The sequence below is a fragment of the Lagenorhynchus albirostris genome, chromosome 5, assembly GCF_949774975.1.
Source record: "Lagenorhynchus albirostris chromosome 5, mLagAlb1.1, whole genome shotgun sequence".
NCBI classification, from domain to species: Eukaryota; Metazoa; Chordata; class Mammalia; order Artiodactyla; family Delphinidae; genus Lagenorhynchus; species Lagenorhynchus albirostris.
This window is the reverse complement of record NC_083099.1, coordinates 99,432,437-99,450,386: the sequence shown is the minus strand read 5'-3', so window position 1 is coordinate 99,450,386 and position 17,950 is coordinate 99,432,437. Positions and strand designations below refer to the sequence as shown.

Here is a 17,950-nt window from a genome sequence, read left to right as displayed (position 1 = left end):
TGATTATATACCACATGAGGATCCTACTGCAGGCATCTCTCCCTCCATCTCTGCCACTTTTGTCTCTGTCCTGTACTTAGTAATGGAAGACAAGAACAGAAAAGAAAGCACAAAGTTTACTAGATTGCTAATTCCCTACAAATCCTATTCTTGGTCACAGGGGAAATGATAAAGAAGACAATGAAAAGGGTCCAAATTCAGCACATTTTTCTTGTCATCAGAATTTGAGGAACGTTCATGTCACTCCTAAGCTAACACATTACTGCAGACACAGAAAGTATCGTGAAATTACCCCGGATGCTGGTAATTACCTCGGAGCTGGAAATTACCTCGGAACTTGCTTCCTTAAAAACTGTTTAAGACAAGTAATTGTCTTTTTTTAAGAAAAAACACCCACAGTCTTCACAATATCCCCAAATAGTTTGTTTTCTGGTTTAATAACCTTAGAAACCTCTGACTATAATTTGGGTTTGTGGCCTGGTGTGCTGGCCCACCATGTTTATGTACCTTCCTCACATATGAATCAAGAGAGTTTTGCCATTTGGGGTATTTACAAAAGATGATTCTCTGCATCTGGCCTCAGGGTTCAGAAAGCTAGCAGTTTTAACTGTGGATTTTGTAACAAAAAAAGTTTAAAATTGAGTCAATCCATGAAGGGTTTAGGCTGTTTCTCTTTGAATCCTGTGATTGCAGAAGAAAATTGATTCGTTTTCTTTTTTAGATTAATTCTCCACACAACTGATGATCATTAATAGTTTTTTTTTTTTTTGTGGTATGCGGGCCTCTCACTGTTGTGGCCTCTCCCGTTGCGGAGCACAGGCTCCGGACGCGCAGGCTCAGCGGCCATGGCTCACGGGCCCAGCCGCTCCGCGGCATGTGGGATCCTCCCGGACCGGGGCACGAACCCGTGTCCCCTGCATCGGCAGGCAGACTCTCAACCACTGCGCCACCAGGGAAGCCCTTTAATAGTTTTTTATATTAGTCTGTTTGCTCTTTCCTGGCTGAGTCTGGGTCCTGCTGCCCCGTCCCCTTCATTTGTTTTCATTGTTGTGCTCTGTCTTGTATCACAATACCCTTTGAAATTGTGGAGACAAGTGCTCCATTCAGGGAACACACAAGCGCCTAACCTGTGCCAAGAATAGAGGGGAGTTAGATATGTGACTCTAAATGGTGGGATTTGGGGAGTCCCCGGGGCACGGGCAGGGGCTACGGAACCTGCTCGGGGCAGTGTCTCTGTGGCGTTTGCTGCCCATGGGTGTCCCCGCGTGTGGCACCGAGGACCTACATAGCCGTGTGCATTTTTCAGGCTTTTAGGAACTTCTAAACTGTGAGTCTGGTCTTGGCTTCCACAGTGTGATGATCCCAGTTCTTCTCAAAGGGTCCTTTGAGTCACTGCTCTTTGACCCTTCTGGGTCACTCGTCACCTCAGCCTTTTCCAGTCTCTTGCTTTGCATCCATGAATCCTCAAATGTGTCCAGGACTTAGGAGAAGCTTCTGTCATACGTCAGGGGCTGCGGTGAGCGTTTCTATTCCCTGCCTGAGAAGCCTCTCACTGGTGGCACCGCGTGGGCTCCCAGGGCATTTTCTTCCCTTTGGGACGTCTTCCTAGTTCTGGTTTCTGACTGATGCTATTTTTGTCTCATAGGGTGCCACCTGTGGAAATGAAGAAGAGAAATAAGATCCAGCCTTGTTTATCAAAGCCAGCTTTTGCCTCTCTCCTGAGGTAAAAATACAAAAGAAACCGTGGCACACAAAATGTTCAAAATGTGTTTGTAATCATTCTTCACACTTGTTTGCTTTTTTTCATGCAAATCTTAGCAGTATAAGTACATAATATGGTTATCCTACATTTAAGGAAGAGCTTGACTATCCTGTGTCTTTTTGTGCTTTTAGTCAGAACTCTGCATATATTTTAAGAAAAGGCATTGAAGAACTCAGTCAGACCAGTATTCTTTTCACACAGGTGAGATTAGAGAGGTCTGTTTGTGTTTGATCATAAAAGAGTGCACTGTCCTTTTAGGGTTTTCTTTCCCCACCCTTGTTCCCATGTTATTTTCCACCCTTGTTATTTTTATTTAACTTCTAGGTTAAAGTTTACAGTAGATATTTTCCTTTCACAGACTTTTAATGAACTACATAGAATGTAAATAATGATTGTTCATTATGGTTGTCAGGATTTGTAGAGAATTTACTCTTCCATCCATAAACATTCTTTTTCTTTGTCACCACTGCTTTGATAGAGTGCTGGTCAAAATGCTTCCAGATTAATAGAAATCAATGACAGTCGGGTCTGGGCATGTTGAAGTGTGTAAAACACATACAAGCTTTTCAGCATTTTATCTTTTAAGGATCTAAAATTAACATTGTCTTTTCTTATTTTCTTTTATCGTATTACTGTATCTCTCCATGACTGGTTCTTAACCTTTTGGGGCTACAGGTCCCTTTAAAAATCAGCCAACCTTCTGGAAAACTTTAGATACATAAAATATTTTTACATCTGACTACAGGTGTGCCACGGCTGCTTGTAGTCAATCTGTGGGTGTGTGTCCAGTTAGGATCACTGCAAAACTAGAAGAGTGATGTTAAACTTTTTTTTTTTTTTTTAAACCATGACCCATAGTAAGAAATACATTTTGCTTTGGAACTTAGTATCCATACATATTTATAATAAAAAAAAGAAAGAATTTTTACCTTTCCTACTCCAGATACCCTGTATTCTGTTCTATTCACTTTTTAAAAATGAGCTGACCATGACTCGCAAAATTGACTTCATGAGCCACCCATGGGTTGCAGACTGCAGCTTCAAAGTGCTACTCTAGAATCAAAGTACTCTTCAGCTTTCGAGAGAAAAGGCATTTTCTTTCTGAGAAAACCCAAAGGGGTTAGAGTATTTATGAAAGATTGCTCAGCAGGTGTGTAAGTCTGCACATTTGTCACGTGAATAGTATTCCCTGGAGGCAGAGCTCCCTCCTTTGCAGTAGCCATCAGGAGAAGCTCTGCTGGGAAACCTGGCGGAGTTACCTGCAGTGCTATGAAGAGGACACGTTTCCTTAGCATTGAGCTTGGGTGTGGTTTCATCTTTGTCAGGTATGGGTTAGTGACTCCAGATAATAGTGACTTCACTTTTTATAGCTTTGGTTTCTTTGTCTCGTCGACTGAAAAAAAAAAAAAAAAAAGCACAGCCTAAAAGTTGAGAATGTTTTATTTGGGGACCTTACTGAGGACTGTAGCCTGGGATGGCAGCCTCTCATATAGCTCTGAGGAACAGTTCCAAAGAGGTAAGGGAGGAAATATTGGAGTTTTTGCTGAAAAAGACAGACATGTAGTCATGTTGCAGGAAGGGAGACCCCTTCCACGGTCCTAGAGTGAGCTCTTGTGTAACACTCGGAAATGTATTGTCTGAGGAGACACACGTGCTGACAAAGCAAGAGACGTTATTGCGAAGGGGCGCCGGGGCGGAGAGCAACAGGGTAAGGGAACCCAGGAGGATTGCTCTGCCACGTGGCTCGCAGTCTCAGGTTTTATGGTAATGGGGTTAGTTTCCGGATTGTCTCTGGCCAGTCATTCGGACTCAGGGTCCTTTCTCGTGGTGCACGCATCACTCAGCCAGGATGGATTCCAGCGAGGAGGATTCTGGGAGGTTGGTAGGACACGTGGACTGGCGTCTTCTCCGTCTTTTTGACCTTTCCCGAATTCTTCCAGTTGATGGTGCCTCATTAGTTCCGTGTTCCTTACCAGGACTTCCTGTTGTAAAATAACTCATGCAAATTGTTACTGTCTTTGCCTGGTCAGGGCAGGCGGTTTCAGTCAGTGTTTCCCTTAACAGTCAGGTATCAAAAGATGACTGCTAATCACAAAAAAGCAGACATCTCAAGTTAATGATTTTAGTGCTTCTCTATGAATAGGAAGATGCAGGAGTCTGGGCTTATTGAAATTATTCCTTTTGTTATGCACCTTAACTATCTAGGGGCAGCATCCTGTTTTTCTCCACCGTGTATCCCCCTCGGGGTGTACCATCTGGGGCGGCTGCAGTGGGCTGAAGGCTTGCTGGCCTCAACATCCTTTGTTTACTGGAATGGCAGGCCACATTTTTTTTCTCCACAGTCTAAATTGGTTAGTAGAATTTACCTTCCTTTCCAGGCTTTTGTAGGAGTAACAACAGCAAAGATGATCATTATAATGTAATATAACGTACTGTAACATAATACGATGTAATATATAATTATTACAGATAAGGCAGATACTTATTGAGCCCCTACTCTGTGTGAGACATGGAGTTATCGACTAAAAAAAAAACCACAACCTAAAAGTTGAGAATTATGTTTTGTTTGGGATGTTACTGAGGACTTAAGCCTGGGATACAGCCTCTCAGATAGCTCTGAGGGACTGTTCCAAAGAGGGAGGAGCCAGGATTTGTAGGAGTTTTGGGGAACAAAAAAACAGGGAGTCGAACATAAAAAGATTACTGCTGGACTTCCCTGGTGGCGCAGTGGTTAAGAATCTGCCTGCCAATGCAGGGGACACGGGTTCAAGCCCTGGTCCAGGAAGATCCCACATGCCATGGAGCAACTAAGCCCGTGCACCACAACTACTGAGCCTACGCGCCACAACCACTGAGCCTGCGCTCTAGAGCCCACGAGCCACAACTACTGAGCCTGCGCTCTAGAGCCCATGCTCCGCAACAAGAGAAGCCACTGCAATGAGAAGCCTGCAATGAAGAGTAGCCCCTGCTCACTGCAACTAGAGAAAGCCCATGTGCAGCAACGAAGACCCAATGCAGCCAAAAATAAATAAAATAAATAAATTAAAAAAAAAAGGATTACTGCTAATTAAAGAAAAAACAGACATCTCAAGATAATAAATTTACCCCTTTTCTATGTGTGGGAAGATGCAAGAAACTGTATTATTGGAATTATTCCTTTGATACGCACCTCAGCGATCTGGGACCAGTATCCTGTTTTCCTTCCTCCTGAATTCCCCTCAGCGTGCACAGTTGGGTGGCGGCTGCAGTAGCCGAAGGCTTGATGGGCTTCAGCATCCTTTGTTTACTGAAATGGCAGGCCACTGTTCTTTGCCACAGTGCTTAACAGTTATTTCATTTAGAAATAAAATGTAAGTCACCTAGTACAAGGTGTGACTGGCAGTAGACGTTAATCATCAGTTACCATCATTATCACTCCCACCAACTCCGAAGAATAGCGTCCTTTATTGCTTTCACCTCAAGGTGCAAAGTCATCTGTGGTTTACTTTCCCAAGGAAACCTGGGAAGATCTTGAATCTCCTCTCAATCTTAAGTCAGGTGACCTGACACTTCCTCTTCCCAGAGCAGATCCTAAGCTTAGGGATCAACCCTGATACAGATAATGACCTTTTGAAGTTGGCTGGACCCCTGAGGCTGCTAACACTTGTCACAACTGAATCTAGCACGCACACCCCTCTCGAGTAGGAAGGGCTAGTTTCTCACCTCTTTGCTTAGTCTGAATATGGTATAAGTTCTTAGCTCAGCTCTAAAGATCTTGAGCTCCTGTGACTTGCCAAGGTTAGTGGTTCCTGGGTAGCAAAGCCAGGATCAAGCTGAAGCTAATTTGTCCCTACTCTACTGCTGTTTATTTTCATTTTGTCATGCAGCCTCTGAAACCGCAGGGGCGCTCTGATCTCCACCTGCAATTTTTATACTAAGGAAGAACAAAACTGATAAGGCCGGAGAGAAGGGGCCATGTGTTGGGGATGGGATAAGGGTTAGCTTGACTTGCTCTGCAGTACCTAGTCCTGGTAGGTGGAAATGGCATTTTAATATGTGCTTTACCTCTTCCTTATCTCTCTTTTTATAAAAAAAAAAAAAATTATTTATTTATTTGGCTGTGTTGGGTCTCCGTTTCTGTGCGAGGGCTTTCTCTAGTTGTGGCAAGCGGGGGCCACTCTTCATCGAGGTGCACGGACCTCTCACTATCGCGGCCTCTGTTGTTGCGGAGCACAGGCTCCAGACGCGCAGGCTGAGTAGTTGTGGCTCACGGGCCTAGTTGCTCCTCGGCATGTGGGATCTTCCCAGACCAGGGCTCGAACCCGTGTCCCCTGCATTAGCAGGAAGATTCTGAACCTCTGCGCCACCAGGGAAGCCCCCCCCCCTTTTTTTTGTTGATGTGGACGTTTTCAAAGTCTTTATTGAATTTGTTACAACACTGCTTCTGTTTTATGTTTTGGGGTTTTGGCCCGGAGGCATGTGGGATTTTAGCTCCCTGACCAGGGATTGAACCCGCACCCCCTGCATTGGAAGGTGAAGTCTTAACCACTGGACCACAAGGGAAGTCCCTGTTCCTTCTCTTTAATTAAAAAAAACATTTCTTTCTAATTCATAATGGTCCCATAAAGAATTAGTTTGGAGTTGAAATTCATTCAGTCTTGTCTTTTTTTTTTTTTTTTTTTTTTTTTTTTTGCGGTACGCGGGCCTCTCACTGTTGTGGCCTCTCCCATTGCGGAGCACAGGCTCCGGACGCGCAGGCTCAGCGGCCATGGCTCACGGGCCCAGCCGCTCCGCGGCATGTGGGATCTTCCCGGACCGGGGCACGAACCCGTGTCCCCTGCATCGGCAGGCGGACTCTCAACCACTGCGCCACCAGGGAAGCCCATTCAGTCATTTCTTAAATGTATGTTATCTGCCTACTCTGTGCCAGGAGCTAAAAGTGAGGGAAAAAACAGAAAAAGCAGGCGCCGCATCAAACATTGTTGTCTGAGAGAGTACCCGAGTGGAGCAGGGGGGCAGGACAGGCAACAAGAAGACAACTATCCGTAGTTCTTGTTCTTGAGTAAATTTTAATTTAATGACCTCAGGAAAGAGTTCAGTTCTAGCTACATCTAACTTTCAGTGTGTTTTTATTTTCACAGCTGACAACAGCTTTATGGTACCTTTTCTTTTGGGAGTGAATCAGCATCTGTACTTTTACTTTCCCTTATTTCTTCCTTTGTCTCTTCCCGTAGATGGCTGTCACTGGTGTTTGCTGGTTTTTAAATTTTGTGCCCCCCCCACTCCCCACCCAAAGCTGTTACATAATTTTGGTTTTACTACTTGGAAGGCGTTTCCCTTCCGGGTGTGTAGTTCCAGTGCACATCCCATTCTAGGTAATATTTAAATAGTGTTTAAGATGATTTTTAAAGAATCTTAAAAATAATGATACATTCATGTATAGTTAATACAATAGGAATGACATACTACAGTTATTTACAGTTGTGATTTTAAAAGCATGCAAATATTATACACATTTGGGAAAATCATTCTTTATCCTTTTCTTCCAGGTTTCATCAGTTTCACCCTTTTCTGTGTGCAGCTGATTTTAAAAATACTGCTTCCTTCTATGGTAGCGATAAGTTTGATTTGCCCTATGGGATAAGAACATCAGGTCAGTAATATTATTCTTACCCTGCCCTATTAATATGAGTGGTGTGTGATGTGAATCACATGTTTATATAATTTTAAGGCCTTTTAATCTTTCTGTTTCATAATGATTCCTAAGGATATGATTTGGGGATTGGGTGAAGGAATTAAATTTTAACACATAAATCCCCATTCATTTTGAGTCAGTGTGGAATAAAAGAATGAAAAAAGGTAGACTTTTTTGTTTTTGAGAAACTGCTTTTCACTTTTGTTTTGCCGCCATACTATTCATGAGTTCCAATGCCTTACTTTATTCCAATTCAGAATTAGCAAGACAACCCTATGGGTTAACTTCCTCCCTATTTCCCATTTCACCTCTTTACCTATGAGTTTTATTTTATGTCATCACATTCTAGGTCCTTGGTCAATCTTTTAATTTAATCAGAGGATGTTTTATTTTTGCTAAATTTAGAGAGAATTACTCCATTTACTAATGATGAAACGATTTTCCCTCTGCTTGTTGACAACTGCTTTGCCTTGCACGATTGTATATTCTAGATTTTGAGAGACCCTGAAAGCCTAGGAGGTGACAAGCCTACAGTTTCCTGAGTTAGACTTTTCTTATTCAGCTGATCCTGGATCCTGGGTGTGTGTGTGTGTGTGTGTGTGTGTGTGTGTGTGTGTGTGTGTGTGTGTGTGTGTGTGTGTGTGTGTGTGTGTGTGTGTTTAAAATACATTGCAGAGAGTTTGATAATCTAATAGGTTTAAAGTTGCAGAATATTGATTTCTATATTTATTAATTTTATTATTAATAAAATTAATAATTATTAAATTTTATTTTATTATTAATTATAATTAATATTACTAATTATCAATAATGTTAATAATTATAGTTTAATTATTAATAAAATTATTAATTTTAACTATTAATATTTATTATTAATTAATATGATTAATTAACCTGATATGATTAATTTTTGCTTATGATTGTTTTTAGATTAAGCATCTTATTTTTCTGGGGTTTTTGGAGAGTGTCCTTAGAGCATTTACCATTTTGAGTGCGCCTGTTAAGTAGTGCTGGCTAATTGCAGTTGTAACATGAATTTTCACCACAGAATAAATCACAGGTGGCCATGCCAGTTTGAAGTGGGTTTTGGGGAGGGCAGTGGATAAGGTGGTTTACTGTGTACCTAAGAAGTCATGATTGCTGTTATTCCTAATACTCCATTTGTTTTCTAGCCGAATACTTTCGACTTGCTCTTTCAAAACTGCAGAGTTGTGATCTCTTTGATGAGTTTGACAAGTGAGTTTGTTTTCTTGCTTCTGTTTTACTTTTAGTTTTAGCTAAGTTGATTCAAAACATGTACCCCAGTGTGAAATATATTCACTCAGGAAGATTCCATATCTTTTGTGCATAAATAAAATGCCTAGGAGTTATTTCTATGACACTTGAAGTAAACAGACTACAAATATAGTTTAGAAGTTGCATAATTGGTTGGCTCAAAAGATTGCAGACAGTCTTGATGGTGTGCCATGCTAGTCCCAAGTCAGGACATTTTTAACCCACGTTCATCTTTTCTAAGTTGTTGTTACTGAAGAATTAATTCACACTCCCTGTTAATCAGCTCACAGCCTCCTTCCATGGCATGGTTCCCATACCTTCCCATACATCTTCTAAACCGCTCCCTCATGAGGATCTTTTCTGTTTCACTTGAATATTGGATTTCAGAAGCAGCTCTCTTCCTTTTATTCAGAATTACATTTGAGGGAAGTGAACAGCTTGTTTAGATACACATTTTCTGACTACAAAAGGCAGTTTAGTTTTTAGAAAAATTTGGTGTCCATTTAACCCCTTAGGAATTGAGTTGCCAAAGACTTCTTAGCACGTCAACTTATTTTACAGAGGTGGACTTATTTCACAAAGTTTTAAGCTGTACTTTAGAATTCGGCCAGTTGTCCAGTGGGATGAGAAGGGTGATCTGCAGCTGTGAGGCCTCCATTAAAAAGGAAAATGGCAGAATTCCCCCTCTTATCCAAGAGAATAGAGGTGCTTTTTGGTGGGTGCAGAAATGGGGGCAGTAGACGGAGGTGTGAAATGGAGATAGTTTACAGAACAGAGCTGGAGGAGCAGTGCTAGATTTTGTCTGAATTTACCTAAGTTTTCTCTGTCAGGGGCCCAGATTATTGAGGTGTAGATTATGTAATAATGTTGGTTCATTGCAGTTTGTACTTTTTATAATTTAAAACTATGCCATCAACCTAATCGATTTCAATTTTTGATTGCATATCCACAGCAACCATATATATTCTTTTCTAACCAAAATTTATACAGCTCTCATCTGTAGGATATTGCTTTATGCAGACCTTTGGCATGTGTGCTTTTTATCAATTCTAACTTTTTTTTTTTTTTTTTTTTGCGGTACGCGGGCCTCTCACTGTTGTGGCCTCTCCCGTTGCGGAGCACAGGCTCCGGACGCGCAGGCTCAGCGGCCATGGCTCACGGGCCCAGCCGCTCCGCGGCATGTGGGATCTTCCCGGACCGGGGCACGAACCTGCGTCCCCTGCATTGGCAGGCGGACTCTCAACCACTGCGCCACCAGGGAAGCCCTCTGTCTAACTTTTTACTACCACCCTGCAAAGTATGGTCCATGATCTCCATTTTTTAAATTGAGAAACTGAGGCCAGGCAAACATATATAGTTTGTTAGAACTGGTAAATGTCAGAGCCAGGATGTGAACCTGGGTGGGTCCATCCAGGGCTGGATGTTTGACTTCACAGTGATAATGGTTATACCTTAAATAATTGTAGCAGGTATCTGCAAAGCTTTGAAAAAAATCCTTGGCCCTGTAAACGTGAGATACTGTCAGGATTCTTGATGGGACGTGACTGGAACTTTTGTTCTTGCCTGTTTTGTTTTGTTTGTTTTTTAATTTGTATTTATTTATTTATTTATGGCTGTGTTGGGTCTTCATTGCTGCACGTGGGCTTTCTCTAGTTGCAGCAAGCGGGGGCTACTCTTCGTTGCGGCGTGCAGGCTTCTCATCGCGGTGGCTTCTCTTGTTGCGGAGCACGGGCCCTAGGCGCGCAGGCTTCCGTCATTGCCTGCTTTTTATCTTAGAATTAGCCGTGCTTTATTTAGTTGCTTTCAGAGCCTCTTCCTGCACAGGTATTCATCATCTGTATGTGCCTCAGCCAGGCTACCTCTTCTCTTCTTGCTGACTTGGTCTGGCTGCTCCCCACCCTTTCCTCCTGCCCGCCCCGCTCCTACCATCAACCCACGTCGGGTTCTCAGCATCACTAGCATTGGGAGGGAGGTGGGTGCGGGTGGTGAGGAAGCACTGAACATCATGCTGATTGCACAAAGGTTCCTGAGTCTGAAGTTGTTAAGAGATGGAAGTACCATCAATGTACAAGCAGAAACTGTGCAGGTATACAGTGAATGGAGACTGTCCCTGTAGGATCCTCCCAGAGTACAGTGATGCAGTAGACACTCAGCATTGCTGAATCGCTTGTGTGATGCGTGCAAACTTGCTCCCTAGAGATTTCAGAAAGAGTGTTTTGAAAGTGGATAAGAATATACTTGTGACAATATTATCTTCATTTAGATATTAACTTTTAGGAGGAGTTCACGTGTAATAATAAATTTTACCTACATTTTAAGTAAGTCATTCTACATTTGTCTGAAACCCACGGTACAATCCAAAGATCATAACAGGCCAGCCCATGCCTGAGCAATAAATATATTTTAAGTAAACCCCAGGAAGGCAGAATACACTAACCTGCCTATCGCTGCCTCGGAGTCGACTCAGTCTACCCCCCAAATAACCTTATACATTTCCCATTTCTCCTCTCTGCCTGGGGAAATGCCGTAGAAGAAAGAGGTGTGAGAACAGTCCGTCCTTCTCTGGCAGAGGACCTGGACCGCCCTTAGTCGGGGAGTCCTCCCTGAGCCCTCACTGTGGATCCGGGAGCTGTGGCCCTTGTGTACCAGGAGGAAGCCTTTCTGGCCGAGGCTTGCTCACTCTCTGTAGGGGTCTGTAGGTCAGAGAGGAGGGGCTCAGGTGGAGAGAGGTGAGAACCTCCTTTTCAAGTCCCTTCCCCCTTTGGCTGTTCTTTTTGTCCCTCCCACAAAGGTTCAGACATTTTTTTGTTGTTTCAAATCTGAATCCTTTACTTATCTCATTTAGCATGCATGATGCCCTTGGTTGGGATAGATTTTACTGTGAATGGGAAGACTCCAAATATCGGTTGCATTTGCAAGATACAACTTTTCCTCTTTCTTACAATTGTCATGTAAATGAAGCCTGCGGTTAAGCAATCTCAGGCCAGCTTAGCAGCTGTTAATCATCAGAGCCCAAGGCTTCTCTATTGTGACTCTGTTATTCTTCCTTATGGTCCAATCTGATGGCTGGACTTCACCAGTCATATGTACATTCTGTCCAGCAGGGAGGATGAAGGGGGAAGGGCATGCCCCCAGCCATTAAGACTTGCTTGTGAGAGCTGCCGCTCTTCCCAAGTCCGTGTTCAGTGCCATCCAGGTAGAAGCTTGAAATTAGCCGTGGTGGGAATATATTTATACCATGGAAATTGGCAAACACTGCAAACTAGGGCTTCCCCATCACTCCCCTCTCTCCCAAAGAGGACTGATTGTTAAAAATTTTCTAGCAACCACCAATTCTATCCCATTGGCTAGGGGTATAATCACAAGGCCTTTCTGGAAGGTGGACTGGAAAATGTAGCCTCTATTGCATGTGGCTGTGCACCCACCTTAGAGAGAGAGAGAGAGAGAGAGAGAGAGAGAGTCCTATTTTAAGAGACAAATGAAACATAGTTATTGAGGGACAAGTAGCAGTCTTTGCCAGTGTTGTCCACCATTTTCTGTTTCTGTGCCTGGAAATATTCAAGATTCTAAAGTCAGTTACGTAACACTATACCAACCTAGCTTGGTGCTAGAAGCAGCCAACTGTGGTTTCTCTCTTGAAGATGAAAGCTGTGGAAACATATTGGGGTTGCAGATCGTTTTGAAGCAGGGTTTCTTATGAGGTCTTCTTTATGCCACCTTGGTAGGTAATGTGAGTAAAGTAACTCAGTGAGGCAGGGAGAGCCTTTTTCTAAAGTCACTACCATGCAGAACTTGGGCCAGAGATAAAGAGGGACGGGAACAGGAGTGTGCGTGTCTGGCCATAACTCTGTGTGGCAGAGCCCAGGAATTTTAAGACTTCCATGCTGCTGCTTTGCTCTACCTCCCCTCTTCCCTCTCTCCTGCCCCCCCCCAAATCTGTTCTTTTTCAAAGTTTTTGGTCACTTAGTAATAATCATAATAATTTGCCTCCCTTCTTGTAATCACATCTGTTAGAAAAAGTATTTTCATTATAGAAAGTTGCCTTTCGCCCTAATTTTGTGATAGGAGTTCTCAATTTTCCCTGTGAAAAGATGAGAACACATGATAGGCCATTTACATACCCCATTGTATTTTATTATGTTATTTATCTTTTTGGTATGTAGTTTTAATAGAGGGTTAATCTTGGGCTTTTTCTTTTATATTCTTTCTGAGTTTCTCTCCTGACCAATGGTACAGCAGGTTGGGATGGGGTGAATATTGAGGCTGCTAAACTGTTCCCTAAAGAATCCCAGTTACCTCACCTCACCTGTTCCTGCTCAGTTGTGTGGACTGAGGGCCAGACCCAAAAGCACAGTAAAGTCACAGAGAGGGTCAGAGGCAGGAAGAATGGAGATTGTTAGTCCAATCCCCTCATTTTAAAGATGAGAGGACTGAGGTCCATAGAGGTTAAGAGGTCTCCAGACTTCCACTCTTCTCCAGTTACTCCCTTTGCATTTAACCAGCAGCGCAAAGACAGAAGACTCCACAATTAAATGTCTTAGACTGAGTGTCATCTGAAGAGGTAAGGGGAAGAGAATTCCGGAACTGTAAATTCTTTTGGGTGTATTCTTTAGGATTTCCAGGGCTATAAATCACCCACCCACCCCCATTATGTAATGTGGCTTCTGCCTTTATCCTTAACCTCAAACCATTTTTAATACTTTTACAGGGCTAAACTAAAACATCTCCAGGGTACATGTGTAAATTCACCAAAACAGATGTACATTAAATAGGGTTTTTCGTCTGTTTTTTGTGGGTTTTTTTTTTTTTGCCTCTTAAAGATAAATGATCTGGATAGAATCTTCTCTGGATAGATACCGGCAAATTACAGAGGCGGCCAACTGGCATATATACTATGCATGAACATCAGGATGAGAGTTGAGAAAAGGAAATTTTTTCAGTACTAAGCCAGAGGATCCTAAGTATGGGAAAAAGAAAAAGTCTCAAAGAAATGTTGACAAATCATTTTTTTTCTTGTTAAGGTGAAATTCACACAACATAAAATGAACCGTTTGAAAGAGAACAATTCAGTGGCACTTAGTACATTCACAGTATTGTGCAACCACCACCTCTAGCTAGTTCCAAAAAGACAAACCATTTAAAAACAATGATTAATCTTTTCGTGTTTTCTTTTCCATGTTCCTCCTTTTATGGGAACACTGAAACTAGCTGTCTGACCAGAACTTCGGCAGCAGGGGAGCGATGCTAAGGGTAGAAAAGGATAGCTTAGAAAAGTTTGTTTTCATTCTTTTGTCGGGGAGAGGGGAGGGCAGGTGGTGGGCATGGGCCATCTGAAATAGAGGGGCGGTACTGGTGAAAAGTTGCTAGAGTCAGCAGGTCAGGCGTAACTGCTCTGGGACCTTGGGCAAGTTTCGGAGTTTCTGAACCTTGGTTTTACAAAAGAGGAGGTGGATCTGTATATGCACATTATACCAATGTCAGCTTTACTAGTTAATAAAGTTAAGTTAATAAATTAAGTCAGTGTAATCACTGGAAGAAACTGGGTGAAGGTTACACAGGACTTCTCAGTACTATTTTTGCAACTTCCCATGAATCTAGAATTATTTCAAAATAGAAAGCTTAAATTGAAAACATGGGCTTCCCTGGTGGTGCAGTGGTTGAGAGTCCGCCTGCCAATGCAGGGGACACGGGTTCGTGCCCCAGTCCGGGAAGATCCCACATGCCGCGGAGCGGCTGGGCCCGTGAGCCGGGCCCGCTGAGCCTGCGCGTCTGGAGCCTGTGCTCTGCAACGGGAGAGGCCACAACAGAGAGAGGCCCGTGTACTGCAAAAAAAAACAAAAAAAAAACACAAAAAAACCGAAAACATATGACCAAGTGAAACTTGTGCACGAATGTTCATAGCAGCATCATTCATAATAGCCCCAGAGTGGAAACAACCAAATGTCCAGCAACTGCTCAATGGATAAATTAAATGCATACCCGTACAATGGAATGTAATTCAGCCGTACAAAGCAACGCAGTACTGATTCCTGCTGGGGCATGAGTGAATCTTGAAAACATTTTTTTTTTTTTTTTTTTGCGGTATGCGGGCCTCTCACTGTTGTGGCCTCTCCCGTTGCGGAGCACAGGCTCCGGACGCGCAGGCTCAGCGGCCATGGCTCACGGGCCCAGCCGCTCCGCGGCATGTGGGATCTTCCCGGACCAGGGCACGAACCCGTGTCCCCTGCATCGGCAGGCGGACTCTCAACCACCGCGACACCAGGGAAGCCCTTGAAAACATTTTGCTCAGTGAAAGCAGTCAGTCACAGATTACATATTGTATGACTCCATTTATATGAAATGGCCAGGATAGACAAATCTATAGAGATAGAAAGTGGATTAGTTGTGCCACAGACAGGGGTTGGGATGGGGGTGGAAATGGAGAGTGACTGCCCCTGGCTGTGGGGTGTCGTCGTCGGGTGATGAAAACGTTCTGGATTGGATAATGGTGGTTGTGGCGCAGCTTTGCGAATATGCTAAAACCTGCTGAATTTTATTATTTAAATGGATGAATTTTAGGGTGTGTGAATTATATTTCAATTTCAAAAAACGCTTTTATAAAGGAGGGGGGATGGTTGAGGTACCCTCTAGATTCCTTTCTAGCCACTTCGTTCAGAGGGCACCATGATGCCACACCTAGAACAAACGGTTTGGGGTGACACACCTCTAGTTCTCTTGCCACCGTTTCCCTACGCTGTCGCTCTTGATTTCTCAGGACTCGGTTCCTTGTTAATCTCCAAAGCACAGCTCACACAATTGTGGCCATGCTTTTTTATAAACTTCACTAGTGATCGAGGATATTTTAAGGGAATTGCATCACAAAGAATACCTACACTGTGCCCATGTTGTGAGAACCTGACCCTTCCTGGCTGTGTGTGGAGCTCTGTAGCACCAGCTTGCACCCTGGTCCTGAGACTGCTGCTTTCTCCTCAGTGGGAGCACATCCTCCCACAGCCAGAGCAGCGAAATCCTAGGTCACAAAATCTCTGCTCTCGCTTAAAATATAGGAACCAGCTCTCCTCCCGCAGCCATCACCATCGCGTTCCGCAAGCACGCCAGATTCTGTGAAGAGTGCTCGAGTCCTGCAGAGGTGGTTATAGAGTAACTAAGCCTAAATATCTTCCTTAACGGAAGCACCTGTGTTAAGTCAGTTGCTTGCTAAGTGGATGGGGATTTGCGAAGGCTGCCTCGTTGCTCACCCAGGCAGGATCCATTATGTCAGCAGTGGCAGAGCCAGGTTACACCGGCAACCAGCCAGGGTGGGAGCATGGTCTTTGACAACTTAAGACGTCAGCAGTGTATTTATTAAAAAGAGCCCAAGCTCTATAAGGGATATCAGTGTCTGCATCACTGCTCTGGCCATCCTCCTGCTTTGCAGTTTCTTTACATGGCAGCATTTTCAGCCAGAAGGAGGACTTGAGGGTGAGGGGAGGTTGTGATTCTGCATCAACAAAGTAGTCATTTGTGGCAGAGAGGAACACATATGTGTTCTGTAGCAACTGCTGTGGTCAGACGTTGGATAGAGAGAGATACAGAAACCGTGGTACACATGTCGGAGGAACTGACAGATGGCTCCGTGCGACATAGGTTAACAACATTTGAGACCTCAGTGATTCCCTTACTTCGTAAAAGGGCATGCTGAGATCCAAGAGGTTAGGTCATGAGGCCAGGCTCCCAGAGGTGCTGAGTAGGGGAGCCACAGCTAGCAGTGAGATCTCCACCCCACTCCAATGCACAGGGTTTTAGGATCTCTGGGCTGCAAGGAGCACTATTCCTAACTAAGCGTGATTTGAACTAAGTGGATGGTTATTACCTCCCATATCACATAGATGTGTGGATTCAGATGTATAGAATCAGGTTTGTGGATCTAGCTCACAGGGCAGGCCACGTATGGCTGCACAGACTGGATTGCACAAACCGCGGGAGTGCTGACGTACTGGGTACCACCTGCACGTCTGTATGGATTGGCTCCAGTTATGGGATTGAATTAGTGGCTCAGGAATGTCAGGGCAGCTTCCTCGCGGCTCTCTCTGGCTTTCCCTCTTAGGTGCAAGATGACTACAGCCGCCCTAACCTTGTTATCGCATGTCAGTATCCAAGCAGAAAGGATGGGTAGATAAAATCAGTGTTCTGCTCAAGCCATTCTCTTCCTGGGGGTAAAATCTTTTCCAGGGCATTTAACAGACTTCCCTAATATCTTATTGCCCAGGGATGGTTCATGTGACCACATCTAAACCAACCATTGGCACAGGAATATACTCACCACTGTTAGGCTTGTGAAAGCAGGGCTCTGCCAGCAAAGGTACGAGGGGTAATGGGTGTTGGGAATATGACCAGTGGGATCTGCCAGAGATTGCTACACTGAAGATGGAGTGATACGTTTTAATGTATACACTATGCTGCTGAAAGGAGTCATACAGTATTTAGAAAAGAAGACAGATCACAGATCACTGGAAGTGGGCAGTTCACGTTTACTTTCTCTGTATTGATGGTGTTGATGTTTCACGCTGCACAGGCTAGTAACTCTTCTGGATCTGCCTGACTTGACGAGAAACATGGCTTTCACCTAGGGGAAGTGTAACCTCTTGCCATCACTATTTCAGCAGCTTTCCAGATTTTCCATTAACAGGTTCAGGCACTCTGGAATGATCTTGTTTTCTGGGTGAGCAATTTGAGGCACATGGATTTCCCTACCTGTTTCCAGAGTGGAGGAAGGAAGAACGGCTACCTGTTTCTCCAGCTACAAAGTCACACTTAAGGTGACAACCAAATCAGTTTCTAAAATGCACAACCTGTGAATCAGGAAGTTTTAGATTGGAGGATGCAGAAATATAAATATATTTATAAATAAAATATAAATACATATAAAATTTTAGATTAGAGGATGCAGAAATATAATATTCTTGCCCATTAGGGATTCACAATTCACTGCAGCTGATTGTGAATGAAAGTTGTGTTCATTAAATATCTTGAAGTTACACAGTCACCCAAAGGACACTGGAAGTTATTGATTCACACTAAGGAAACAGGGGAAGCCAGGAGCCCAGGCCAGGTGGATGAAGCCAAGGAGAGGATGAATCACTCCTTTGGTAATATGGGGGTACCTGCTGTGGAGGGAGGGAAGCAGTGAATTACAAGGTATGTGGTTCAGACCGTGGATCTGTTCCATTTCACATTTTCCAGCATCACGGGGGCACTGT

General features: G+C 43.6%; 1 protein-coding gene across 14 annotated transcripts in view; it reads left to right on the top strand.

Annotated features, from left to right (window-relative positions):
- Positions 1-17,950, top strand: part of ST3GAL6 (ST3 beta-galactoside alpha-2,3-sialyltransferase 6) — a 75,166-nt gene that overhangs the window by 41,374 nt on the left and 15,842 nt on the right. For all 14 annotated transcript variants that reach the window (XM_060150712.1, XM_060150717.1, XM_060150707.1 and 11 more), the window contains 3 exons: positions 1,646-1,723; positions 7,291-7,394; positions 8,609-8,672. In XM_060150712.1, the coding sequence (XP_060006695.1) occupies positions 1,646-1,723; positions 7,291-7,394; positions 8,609-8,672 (246 nt within the window). The remainder of the gene's footprint in view (positions 1-1,645; positions 1,724-7,290; positions 7,395-8,608; positions 8,673-17,950) is intronic.